The 13,376-nt window shown below is 36.8% G+C and overlaps 2 protein-coding genes across 7 annotated transcripts; one reads left to right on the forward strand and one right to left on the reverse strand.

The window, feature by feature from the left end:
* Positions 1–253: 253 nt before the first annotated feature.
* On the forward strand, positions 254–3,147 carry LOC131011393 (exonuclease V, chloroplastic-like). 2 transcript variants are annotated; one of them, XR_009096886.1, is made up of 6 exons: positions 254–745; positions 824–856; positions 994–1,211; positions 1,514–1,561; positions 2,142–2,218; positions 2,569–3,147. XR_009096886.1 is itself a non-coding variant. In XM_057939203.1 (2 exons), exons 1-2 carry the CDS (start codon positions 2,124–2,126, stop codon positions 2,825–2,827), a joined length of 354 nt encoding a protein of 117 aa, XP_057795186.1. In that variant the 5' UTR covers positions 1,583–2,123; the 3' UTR covers positions 2,828–3,147. The 2 variants fall into 2 exon arrangements, 1 of the variants encoding a protein (XP_057795186.1); XM_057939203.1 differs by lacking the exons at positions 254–745; positions 824–856; positions 994–1,211; positions 1,514–1,561 and having other exon boundaries at positions 1,583–2,218.
* A 6,843-nt stretch (positions 3,148–9,990) lies between these two features.
* On the reverse strand, positions 9,991–12,545 carry LOC131011392 (uncharacterized). Of its 5 annotated transcripts, none has more exons than XR_009096884.1 (5): positions 12,219–12,545; positions 11,784–11,883; positions 10,501–10,570; positions 10,321–10,428; positions 9,991–10,237 (listed from the first exon to the last, which is right to left on the reverse strand). XR_009096884.1 is itself a non-coding variant. In XM_057939202.1 (5 exons), exons 1-5 carry the CDS (start codon positions 10,923–10,925, stop codon positions 10,157–10,159), a joined length of 378 nt encoding a protein of 125 aa, XP_057795185.1. In that variant the 5' UTR covers positions 10,926–10,994; the 3' UTR covers positions 9,991–10,156. The 5 variants fall into 5 exon arrangements, 3 of the variants coding, with proteins under 3 accessions (XP_057795185.1, XP_057795184.1, XP_057795183.1); XR_009096885.1 differs by lacking the exons at positions 11,784–11,883; positions 12,219–12,545 and adding exons at positions 10,659–10,766; positions 10,886–10,904; XM_057939202.1 differs by lacking the exons at positions 11,784–11,883; positions 12,219–12,545 and adding exons at positions 10,659–10,766; positions 10,843–10,994 and having other exon boundaries at positions 9,991–10,165.
* Positions 12,546–13,376: the final 831 nt, after the last annotated feature.

The following is a 13,376-nucleotide window of genomic DNA, read 5'->3' on the forward strand; positions in this document are numbered from 1 at the left end:
CATGTCTAAGAATTCAGTATTCAAAATCGCTGCATCAAATATATAATACGGTTTGGGATTCCTGGCCTCCCCTTGATTTTAGATCCTATGTGGCATGTCTAAGAATTCAGTATTCAAAATCGCTATAATTCTAGAGCTTCTAGCTTTAAAATATACATCCTACGTGGCAAATTACATCCACGTAGATTGTTTTATTTTATAAACACAAAATCAATATTTGTCTCTCCCCTAAACCTAAAACCAATTCCTCTTCCAACTCTCTCAACCCGCCGCAATTCAATTCATCTTCCCCTTTCTCTCACATCCGACTCTCCTATCCCCACCTCAATTCGCCGTACTGGTCACCTCCATCATCGCCTTCGACTGACTCCCGCACACAACACAGTCCGCCGCCTTCCTCGGGGACGGCGAAATCGCCGCTCCTCCCTCTCTTTCATGCAATCCGCCCACTCCTCCCTTCCTGCAGTTCCCGACAAGTAACGGTGAAGACCGCCACCGTCGTCTCAATCCCCGATTCTCCCTTGCCCTTCCCCCTATCTACAGAACCCTACGGCCGCAGTGGCTCAAGACCACGGCCATTGTCGTCCGCCACCGCGCCGCGCCGGCACCCTCCGCATCTCCCCCCTCCCATCTCCACACAAGCTCTCCTTTCCGCTGACCTCAGCCATGGCACAGCCGTCGCCAATGGCTGCCCCGAGCTTGTCACCACCACCGTCAATGGGTGTCTCGCACATTTGGACTAAAGGTTTTTCGTCGGTCCTCTTGTCTTGACCCGCAACATATATTTGTCAATCTTCGTTTCATATTTTTTTGCTCATTGCAGGCACAAATTTCTTAGTTTCCTCGAATTTCTCAGGTGATCTCCCTCCCCCTCTCCTCTTGTGGCATAATGAATCTCAACGATACATTTACAATTCATTGATTCTCGGAATCGTATTATGTTGAATTCCTCCGTTTCTTTTTCCGTTTTCTCAATTTTCTGTTGTGTTGTAGATAGGGGATTCAATGATTGCTTGATTCTGGAGGGAAATTAGGGTTGATAAGATAGTGAGGAAAGGGAAAAAAAGAGATGGGTTATTTCAAGCAGGCGCTAAGAAGCATCGATGCGTCGCACTCCAGCCCTCACCGCCTCGCCCCGACCTGTCTCCTTCGATAAGTTGGCGTTGCCGCCCCTCAGTCCGCCGCTATCCCTAGCAGATACGTCAGCCATGGTAAGTATTCTATTAGGAAAGATTGTGTTTTTGTAAATATAGAATGATTAGTGGTCGATTTTAGAAGACATAAATTTTGGAAAGAATTAAAATATATACAATCATATGATTTATTTACATATAATCAACCACTTTTTAGGTAAAAATTTAATAGTAATAGAAACTTTATAACCTAGACTTTCACCTATAAATTAATTAGTTCAAATGCTAAATATTGTGTTTCTTCTTCTTCCTGCTATTGAAGATTTTTTGTGCTATGTTAATTTTTACTTTAATTCTTTTTTCTTTTTCTTTTTTTGCAGGAAATCGTTTCCAGTTTCCAGTGAATCCATCTGCCCAGGCTTGCAATGGTAATCTCTCTCCCTCTCTCAGTCACCATAATTTTCCATTCTTAATGTTAAAATTGGTCAAATGTGAAAAGTTTCCAGCTTTATTGAGCATGTTTATTGTGTGGATTTTGGCAATTGATGTATGCTATTGGAATGGATCATATTGAAATCTGCCATTAAAATATGTTCTGGGTTCTGATTTTGGCGATTGATGTGTGCTATTGGAATGAATCATTTTTAAATATGCTATTAAAATATGTTCTGAGTTATGATTTTGGCGATTGATGTATGCTATTGGTATGAATCATGTTTAAATCTGCCATTAAAATATGTTCTGAGATCTGATATTGCTTGAATCCAATTCTAAGATATATTGATTGCTCAGGAAAATATAGTGATGATGAGTGAAGAAAATTACTGAAAAGCTGTCTTTAATAGAAAGAACATTGAATTTTGATATGTTTGCAAATGACAGGTGAAATTTATTGGGCTTTGAAAAGTATCTTAATGTGTTTATTTTTTTGAAAAACGGTGGCGTATGAGATTAAGTTATTAGGGTTAAACTTACTTTAATTTCACATTCATGTGGTTGTTTATGCAGACTCTGAGCGACGTGGTACGGTATTTTGAAAATAGTTGCTGCTCGCTGCCTATGACTCATGACCAGCTATTGTTGAGGTGAGCTTGCATTAGCTTTGGAGTGATTTGTCTTTCTGCAGTGTCAATGGGTTGGGCTTAATTTTCTTATTCCAAAACATATTGTCGTTTTGCATCAAAATAAATTGATAACTCAGCTGGGTTCTTTGGAGTTCGTATATGATGTCAGTTCTTGGTGAATGAAGTATGGGATGAAAATGGAAGTCTCTCATTTGGTATAAACTTTTCCCATATTCTTATTAATTTATTATGGGTGCATGCCCTGTTAAATTAGATTTCAACATTTTCTTCATGCATAATTCTGTTGCCTGTATTTTAGTTTAGAGTTTCCATCACATAAGTTGTTATAAGACGTGCTTTTCCTTAAACAGATACGAGTTACAGGAAGATCATTCCTTATTAGGGGAAGATGAATTTGAGTATGACTATGATCTGGTCAAGGTTCAAATGAAGTTATGTCTCGAGTTTTGGTTGGGCAATAGAGAAGCCAGTTACCCTCCTATGGAGGAGCTCTGGAAATGCAAGTTCTACAAGTTTGCCTCTGTATGTCCAATTAACTCGGACCCAGATGATTCTCCAAGCAAAACGAAAAGTGAAGACATTCCTTCACCTGATCCGACTCCTAAGTAAGCCATTATTCATACTCAGCTTCTCAAAGAAAAGGAGTAGTTGGATTTATTGAATCTACTTGATTCTTGCTAGGGTTGTTGCTGTTAATCTCTCCCATTTGGAGGATTTACTACGTGGTTTAATTTGTTGATCAGTTTAATATTGTTGTATAGTTCATGATTGTTGTTGATTGTTATAACATAGGATCAAATGTCAAATATTAAATTGTGAAATTGGATTGCATTTGCTGCTGCATTGTAAAGTTCAGCCCAGAACTTATTTATGTATTATTTGAAGTGTCCGATAATTGAAATAGAAATTTACATATTCTCTCTTTTGTTTTGTTCTTGTGTTAGGTATAATTATGTATTGCCTACTTCAAAAGTACGTTTTATTCTCTCAAATCAATATAAAGTTTGGTCAAATAAATAATTTATTTAATTTAATCTGACCAAATAAATGGTTCATGAAATATTTTTTTTTTACTATTCTCTAACACATTTTGAATTTCACATTCATTTCTCATGCGATTCCACAAGTTAAAAAAATCATAAATAATAAATACTTATTAATTTAATTTTGGCAAAATAAAAAGTTTTGCTATAAATGTCATATTTTGAGATAAATGCTATAAATAAAAGACATCATATTTTTTCAATTTTAATATTTATATTATTTTATTATTAATAATTACTTATAATGTTCAATTTTTACTGAGAAGAATAAATAAGTATCGTAAAAATTTATATTTTAAATAGGTTCAGATAATTAATAAAATTTGGAATGACTACGTGTATACATTATAGATATGTCTGAACATCAATCAACATACTTATGAGGAACATTTTCAACTTTTAAGTCTATTGTTATTTATATACTCCCTCCGTCCCAATAAATGTGGCCACCTTTCCATTTTGGTTTGTCCCACTAAAAGTGGCCACTTTCCCAAAATGGAAATATTTATCACATTCAATCTCTTACTTTATCACATTATATCTCCTACTTTATCACTTTATTACATTCTCTCTCCTACTTTATCACATTCTCTCTCCTACTTTATCACTTTATTACATTCTCTCTCCTACTTTATCACATTTTCTCTCCTATTTTATCACTTTATTACATTCTCTCTCCTACTTTACCCACACACTTAAAATACTAATCTACAACTCCTTAATCTCCGTGCCGAAAACCAAAGTGGCCACATTTATTGGGACGGAGGGAGTATTATTTAACCACGAGTATACACATTCTAACTGATTATAAAAATTTATTAAAATATTCTACGTGGAATTTTCTTTATTTTTAATATTTTTATTTATACTATTTATTAATGATATTAATTTTACAATGTTCAATTTTTTTAGAAGAATAGCCAATTTATTATAATAAATTATATTTGTAAACGTAAACGGGTTCATATAATTTATAGTATATTGGACTATTATGAGTATATATATTATATACAAGTACAAATATTTATCAACATGCCGTGAAAATGTATTATTAGTGGTTTATTGCATTTTTTGGGTGGTTGATTGTAGGATGTCGACGCCGAGAAACAGCAGCGCCCCTGCCTCTCAAGCCTCGGCGGGTATCCGACGGGGCGGGTATCTGGCGGGTGGCGGATATCCGACGAATAGTGGGTTGGTGGATATCCGACGGGTAGCGGTTATCCGCGGGTCGCATGTATGAGTGGCAAATAGTAGTGTACAAGAAGTTGAAATTTTCTCTAAAATTTGCTACAGTTTCGTGGTGATTTATTTGTTGGGTGATTTATTGCATTTGTTGGGTGGTTGATTGCAGGATGTCGACGCCGAGAAGCAACAACACCCCTACCTCTCAAGTCTCGGTCGGTATTCGACGGGTAGTGGGTGACGGGTATCCGACGCATAGCGGGTGGCAGGCATCCGCGGGTTGTGGATATGAGTGGCAAATAGTAGTAAGTGGCAAATAATTTTTTCGAATATACGTTTCGTTAAGTCATGTTAGGGATGAAAGTCCTCTTTAATTTAATTTTTTATTTTAATTTGATATGTAACGTTGACATATGTTATGTTAACAATTATTTTATTGAATAATATTCATCATTTATAAATATATTATGAAAAGGAGGTGGATTTTTTATTTATAAACTATAACATCAAATAATTCCCGTCCCGTCGAAATTCGACGGGTTACACACTAGTTTCTTTTATGGATAGTAACAGAACACACGATTTAGGGGAGGGGTAATTTTAAACACAACCCCCAATTTTCTCACTATAGCCTCTTATTTAGAAAAATAATAAAATTAATTATGATTGTACAATTATACCCTTATAGCCTCTATTTTAAATTTGTAATAAATTATAAGCTATAAAAATTAATTTGAAAGTACATCACGTATAATTTTTTCACAGAAATCATATAGTCTGCATCCTGATCTAATACAGATAAATCATATAGCCCCCATCCTAATGTAATATTAAAAATACTGATAAATAACTCTAATAATTCCATCGGTATAACCCCCAACTCAACAGTGGCAACACGCAAACAACACAAATGCAGCATTACATTTTCATGAATGTATACTTAGAAATTGAGTGCAAAGTTAACATTGAATGTTTAATGGCAATGGCGATATATGGTATGTATGCCTTGTTGCAGATGTCTGAAAACATCAGAGGATAACGATGATTCGATTATATTGCAACAAAGCAATATGTGTTTGGAGCATTATGAGAAAGGCAGGCGGATTGCTCTTTGCCCTTCACTCGAAGCTCCAAGGCAACAATTAAGTTGATTTGTCGTGACAATTATCAACAAAATTATACACTAAGCCAACAATATCAACAAATCACTGCAAACAACGAGAGAGTTCAAAAAATGAAAGTTATGACAAAACAGATACCAAAAATCGACTAAATGCAGCTATTTGGATGACTCGTCTAAACTCTAATCGACAAAATAGATACCAAAAATCGATAAATAATCACGTTTCGAGAATGTCAATTAGAGAGAATTAATTCCCTTCGTAATTCAATCATATTCATTTGGATGACTCCTCTGAAACAATCTTAAATCATTGAGGAAAAAAAAATGAATCTTCGGGAAACTACACGAGAAACAGAAAACATAGCAGAAACGTAACATAAAATGAATCTTCGGCGTTGTTCCACCGGTAGAAGCATATTTTCATAATCGGCCGGTGGGGCTGGGGGTGGACCGGCGGCGGCGCAAGAAATTAATTTCTTGCTAGTGAAATCAAGTTTTGTTCCATTGGCACTGAAAAGTAAATATTTATGTTCTTCTCCATTGATGTTCTTTGAGTTGGGGCTATAAAAAGTTATTTAGAAATATTTAAGTTGGAGTTATAAAATTTTTGAGATTATATACGTAACCTTCTTTAAAATTAATTTTTGAAAACTTATTAATTTATATTAAACTTTAAATGGGGGCTATGAGGGTATAATAGTAAAATTATAATTATTTTTATTATTATTTTTAATAAGGGGCTTGTTAGGTCCAGAGGGTCTCGAATAGGTATATGGGGGGGGGGGAATACACCTATGGACTATTTTTCAAATCCTCAATCAGATGGATCTCAATCAGAGATCAAAACGAAACTTTGCATGCAAAACAGACTCCTGTTTTACTGAAAACAGTTTTGACCAAACAGGATTGACGACTGATACTGAAAGCTCTTCAGTAAAGAGTTATCAGTTAAGTTGTTGGAACTTAACTGATGCACGTAAAGACTTCAGTCGTGTTTGCTAAGACAGAGATGATAACACTCTTCTTGACTATCAAAAGATAGATCAGTCAGACTGATATCATACGCAGCAGAAATTAAACTTAGTTTCGCAATAGCCTTGGTGGAGCACGTTGTTGGTTGTTAGGTTACTCTTTGCAGTTAATCAGTGTTCAGTTTATCAATTGAAATAACACAAGTAAGAATGTAAAACTGAAAGCTGTAAACAACACAGAGACTTTTACGTGGTTCGGAAAAACCCTTTTCTACATCCACGGTTGGTTGATCAGACCAACAATCCACTCCGCAAGTGCTTAACAGGTGCACTGCAAACCAAACTGTGTGCTTGCCGGGTGCACACAACCGTACCACTGAAGAAAATCCTTCTTCAGGACCCACGCTTCACTCGCGTCAGATTTCTCTGCTCAGCACAACCCGTGCTAAGACTTCTCACTCAGAGTCAGAGTACCTTCCTGAACTCCGAATCACTCAAACACTCTTTTGGGGGGGAGGTTTGAACGAGTGCCAACTTCACTACAAAGAACAAGTTCTTTGAAGCAAGTTTGACGTTTGACTTCTGGGTAAACAGAGGTTTGCCTAAGGTCTAAGAGAATATGTGTAATCAGCAGTGACTGATTTTGGCTTTGGAATTCTCTTCTTCGATTCAAGCTTTGGGGAGATTAAGCTTTAGGCTGAGTAGCAATTTCGACAGAGCTTCAGCTTATGTCGTTGAATCGGTGAAGGTTGAAGTGATCCTCGAGTGCTATTTGTAGGAGAACTCTTGAATAGATCCGTTGGCGTAGAACGTCATCAAGATTTCTTCCGTTGGAGAGAAATTCGAATTTGGGCTGAGGCTTCAATCTTCGAGGTTCATTGTCTGGGTGGAAACGGCTCTCTTGATGGACAGGAGATGTGACGTCTCTGAAAAGTAACCACCAGATAGGAATGACCTCTGCAGAGATAAGGATATCCTGAGATCTCTGCATTTAATGCGACTGTACTTGGTGAGTACGTGGCTTCCTCTGAACGTTGGAAGATCAGTCCTAGGAGGAATGTTCAACTGATACTTGATTTTAGTATCAGTCCATTGCGCGCATTACATAATCAGTCTTCAACTGATTCTTCAACTGATACTTCAGTTGGTATCTGCAGTCTTCAGTCTTCAGTCCTTCGTTCTTCAGTCTTCAGTCTTCAGTCTTCGACACCGCAAGCTAAACTAGAACCGAACTCTAACACTTGAGTTCAAAGCAATTCTAATCTATTACAATTAAGTCCTATGAATTTTGGTATCATCAAAACAAGGGTTAGGATATTCCACAATGTTCCCAACAATTTCCCCCTTTTTGATGATGCCAAAACCACACAACAGTTCTAGACAACAAAAAGACTAAACTCACAGTACAAGTTCTAAACCTGGGGTGAAAACAGTTCCCCCTTAACAATAGAACCTAACAACTTGTACTTAGAGTTAAGAACGAAACAGTTCTAAAAACAGAACAAGGAGAAGACAAAAAAACATAATCAGAGCCTGGACAAAGAGTCAGTGTCTTCAGGTTGAGATAAAAAAGAAGTTCTTTTCATTAATAAAAGACTGATAAGCCATCACTCTAGGTACAGAGCAAGACTTACATTGGAGTAAAAAAGAAAAACAAAAACAACATGAGAAACCCATGGACTCCAGCAGTCTGCTTGGCTGCGCCTTGAACTTCTTGATCTTCATCTTCTATCTTCGTGTCTTCATGTTCCTAAGCTTGTTCCACTCTCACTTGTTTTTCGTTGAGTTGAGGTCTTTACTGGAACGTCATCCTTACAACTTCTGGTGATCCTTGCTATCTCATCTTCAGTCAAGAAAGAAAGGACATGAGCAACCTTAGGGAAGGTTTCTCTCTGACTTTTGACTTTCCCCCTTTTTGGCAACATCAAAAAGAGAGCTGGTGATGGAAGCTATGATCGGATGGGACTTCAACTCCGATTCTCAAGCATTCGTGGGAGAGCTTGGAAATGGAGAAGTGATCCCGAGATGCAAAAGGAAGAGGACGCCAGTGGAGAGGTGGAGAGATGAGAAGAGAGACAGAGAAACGATGGAGACGGAGAGATGGAGAAGAGCAGGGTGAAGGAAAGGAAAGTATGCATAGCATGTTAGAGATAAACATGAGATGCAGCTATGCATACAATCTGGAGGAAGAATAGACAGACGAGAAGAGAAGAATTATAGGAGTGCGAGAAGTGGGGAGAAGAAGTGAAGGAAATGCATGGCGAGGCTTTGATAAAAGAAGTATATCAAAACGCGCCTCGTCATACATGGAGAAAAGAGAAAGTGAGGATGAAAAATCGAATCAGTGTTAGTCGTGAGGACTAGCACTGTCGATATTGCGCCGGATGGCAGTGAGCTTCTGCTCATTGCTGTTGCACCACATCGAAGCTTCACCAAAAGGCGAGAGGCTTTCCTGAGAACCAGGTGAAGTCTGTCTTCTTCAGACATGTACTTCAAGCCAATGTGCCGGGCATGAGGATGGAAGACACTCGCTTCGCTGGATACAAGTGAGGGTAGAGCAAACTTTGACATCGGAGAGACGTTGATATCCAGTGGAAGGGTCCGGTGAAGACCAAGTATGTGAGCGTCATTCTTCCACTCCATGACTTTGCAGTCATAGATTTCTCCTTTAGTCGGAACAATTTTTCTCTGCAACTTTTGGAAAGATTGAAAGTTTTTCTCACAGTGAAGGCTGTGGAGAGTTGTTAGCTGATGCAGAAAAATAGTGAAGACAACATGGTATAAATCAATAAGATGTGTACCACGTAAGAAGATGAAAAGTTTTTCGAAAATTGTGCCTAAAATGTATTTGAAGAAAAATTCACGTCCGCCGTCACTGCAGGGGACTGAGACTTCAAAAAGTTGAGAGTTATCATTGCATTCTATCATGTCAATGAGCTTTTCAAGAAATTTTATCACAGAGGCAAAGGGGGTTGCACTACAACAAAAATGCTGATAGAAACCGGTTAACTATGTACTAAAATGACCGGTTTCTTAGGCACCAGTGTTATAAGTGTCTTAAAAAAGGCGCTAATAGAAATCGGTTATTAACCGATTTCGTAAGTGCTTATGACACCGGTTTCTATTAGCGTGACTTTTTAGCGGTGTCTTTTGCGGTAATAGACACCGCTATAAGTGGGCGCTGATAGAAAGATATATTAGAAGCCGGTTTATAACCGGTTTCTATTAGCACAACAATTAATGGTGTCTGTTACCATAAAAAAAACCGCAAAGAATTCACTTATAGAAACCGGCGGTTTCGTAGCTAAATTAAAGGAAAAAAAATAATTTTTAAATACATTTTGTAGGCCCTATAAAAACAATTTTTTAAATAAAATTATATATAACTAATAACAACAAATATCGAATTACACAATCAATTAGCACCAGTGTACGTTACAATCATCTCCAATGTCTCGCACCAAGTTTCAACTATCAATATAACAATAGAAAGTCTAATATCAAGTTTCTAGGAAGACAAAATCTAATATCAACTCTCAAAATCAAATGTTCTTGAAGCCTCAATTTTTCAAAAACTCAATATGGTCTTCTTTCCTCTTTGCATCCAAGTTAGCTTTGATCATATTACCTGCAAAACACAATCAGCCCACTCCCTCCGCACTTCATCAATCTCCACACTAGAATAACTTTTGCTATTGATCTGTAAAGTAATAGATATGCGTCATAAGAATATGACAAACCATCAAATATGTTCAACAAGATATAATTATAATAATTACGTACCAATAATTGCAGCGAGCTAATCCTCTCAAAATTAGCAGACTCAATAATATCTTTCATATATCTCATGACATAAAAACCACACTGAGAGTTGTCAGGTTGTTTAGGAACCTACATTCAAATTAAATTGTTAATGAAAAGTTTATTCCTTATCATTTATTTTATTTTTATGAAGTTACATACCTTAGGTATTGACCAGTTTAGTGTCTTTCTTCCTTTCCTCTGCATCGTGGCATTGAACATCTTTAACGCCCTTCATATATGAGACATAAAGAGTTTAATTCAAGGACTAATAAATTATAAAATACATAGTAAGAAATAGTAAAACAACAATGACTTACCATTCAATAACTTTTTTCCAAGTACTATCATGAATACCACTATAAAATGGGTCCAATATACCAATCTCCTCCTTGTGAGGGTCGATCACAGTAAGAATCCAATGCTCACTAAATGTAATCACGACAAATAATGAGTGCATGCAAGTATTAAACATTGGAAAATAATATATAAGTTTTTACTTACTCCACATTACATGGAACCAATACAAATTGATTGGACAATGTACCAACAAGTCGATTTGCTAAATCTTGTGCTCTTCGTTCCATTCTTTCATTGATCGATTTTGTATCCTTTTTAGTGGATGGTACATGTCCTATGTTCTAAGGATCAACAAATCTAAACTTAATGGTCAAGATAACATCATATTGTGAACCACAATAATTAGTAGTGTCTTATAAAATTTGTAAATCTTTTCCAGAAGAAATCACCACTTATTTTAATTTTTGGCTAACTTCTGGAGAGTACAAAAAAAAATGTACATCTCAATTCTCTTCTGGAGAGTACAAGATCACCAGTCCTAAATATCACCCTTTAACATAATTTCTACACACTGCATGAGGAGTATTTTTTGTTTTAGATTGATAAGGGTCGGCTATAACACTAGGCTTTTCATTTCATTTGAACCATACATTCAAAGGAGTTAGCTAGTTTCTGTACTGCATCAAATTGATTAGTACTAATTAAGAACATAGTGCTAGATTAAAATAAGATAAACTAAACAACTTATATATAAAGGCCACTAGTTTAAGATTTATTTGCCTAATAAGTCAGCACTGGTTGCAAGCTAAAACTATATATAATAACCAGTAATATATAATTATGTAAATGAATTGTCGCTGAAAGTGGTTCAAATTTGGGTCCACACTGCATAATTTGTATGTTAAAGAATTACATAATTTCTGTACTGGTGTACATTTACAAATCTCATACCTAGCTTTGAACTATATAATATATGTATGGGTCCTCATAGTTAGCGAGAATCACCCTTTAACATTTACAAAATGGCATACATCTACACACTGCACACAACACACATAGCAGCAATAGCAAAGAAAAATAGCAGCAACATGATATTCACTCACTTAGATAGAAAGGGCAGCCCCTTCAAGAGTAGCAAAACTAACCTTAGAGGCGGCGAAGCACGACGGACCAGAGAAAGACGCAGAGAGCAGCTACAAAGCCTAGAGCAGCGACGAAACACAGCAGAGCAAGAGCAGCGGTGATCTGTTTCATAGAGAACAAGGATATCTGTTTCAAAACTTTCCTCACAAATTGCCTACTCGAAATTTTTGGTGCAGAAAGAAGAACAAAAAGAGGATCTTTTCATTATAACAAAAAAGAAGAACAGAAAAAATAAACATGAAAGCCTACTCCCCAATTTTGGTGCAGAAAGAAAAAGAACAAATTGCAGCCCTAACAATACTACATTCTAATTAAGACTTCAACCGAAATTAGAGAATGGAAATACATTGAAACTTGACAAGTAAAAATTGAAAAATACATTCACTAAAGAAAGAAAATCAAAGGCAACATTGAGAGAAAGAAGTACAAATAAATACCTATGGAACTGACTTTGGCAATGGAGGCGCACTTTTCTGTGATAGAGACTTCAGAGATGGAGACTTCGGCGATAATGAGGAATCAGCGATGGAAACTTCATCTGTGGAACTGACTTCAGCGATTGGGACTTCAAATTCCTACGAAATCTGAGGAATCAGCGAGTGCGGAGAGATGTCGATAATGAGAAATCAGCGAGAGAATGATGACGGGATGGAGGCGCCGCCGCCGGAAGGTGTAACATCGGCTGGGTGGCGCGGGGAGAATGGTGGCGGAAGATGTGTGCAGCGAGGGAGGAGAATTAGGGCACTGTTACACTATACGTAATTATTTCACCTCTTTCATTTTTTCATTTTTTTAATACTCTATGTTTTAAAACCGGTTTCAGACCGGTTTAAAATATTTAAACGAATACCGATTTTATAATATATCTATAACACCACATGATAGAAACCGGTAGTAAAAAACCAGTTTCTATCAGCGCATTTTTTTGAAATAGAAACCGGTTATATTTAAGAAACCGGTTTTTGGAGCTACGAAACCGGTTTTTAGCAAAAATCGATTTCTATTTAGCGATTTCTATTAGAGTTTTTGTTGTAGTGTTGGAAAGATTTTTGGCAAAAGATCAGGACAAGTTCAATCAAAACAGATTTTCCCTTTAAAAACTCTTGTCCTTCTCGGATATTCCATTTTCCAACAATCAATTAAAGTTTTTGAAAGAAACTGATCAGTTAGAGAAAGATTTTGAACTGAAACTCAAAACTCTGAACTGAAATAACTGATTTTAAAAGTAAGCTTTTTTAAATACTACTGATCGACTGAACATCGTAGTCAGTCGATACCACTTGATCCTGGTTGAATCATCAGGATAGCTTCTTCTTCAGATGAGCGTTCTGACTTCATTGCTTTCTTCATCGGCGATCGTAGAATCAGCAGTTGGTTGACCACCAGTCAGCATGACTGTTTGAGAAAGTCTTCAAACACAGCATCACTCTTCAGGGTTGATGAGACCGATCTTTCCACACAGATCGTTGAATCTCTATTCTGGAAGAGCCTTGGTCAGCAGGTCCGCTCTCTGAACAGCAGTGAGAATCCATTCCACAGAGATATTCTTCTTTTCGACATGATCACGGATGAAGTGATGTCGAATAGCAATATGC

This window comes from Salvia miltiorrhiza, chromosome 2 (genome assembly GCF_028751815.1).
Source record: "Salvia miltiorrhiza cultivar Shanhuang (shh) chromosome 2, IMPLAD_Smil_shh, whole genome shotgun sequence".
In the NCBI taxonomy this organism is placed as follows: domain Eukaryota; kingdom Viridiplantae; phylum Streptophyta; class Magnoliopsida; order Lamiales; family Lamiaceae; genus Salvia; species Salvia miltiorrhiza.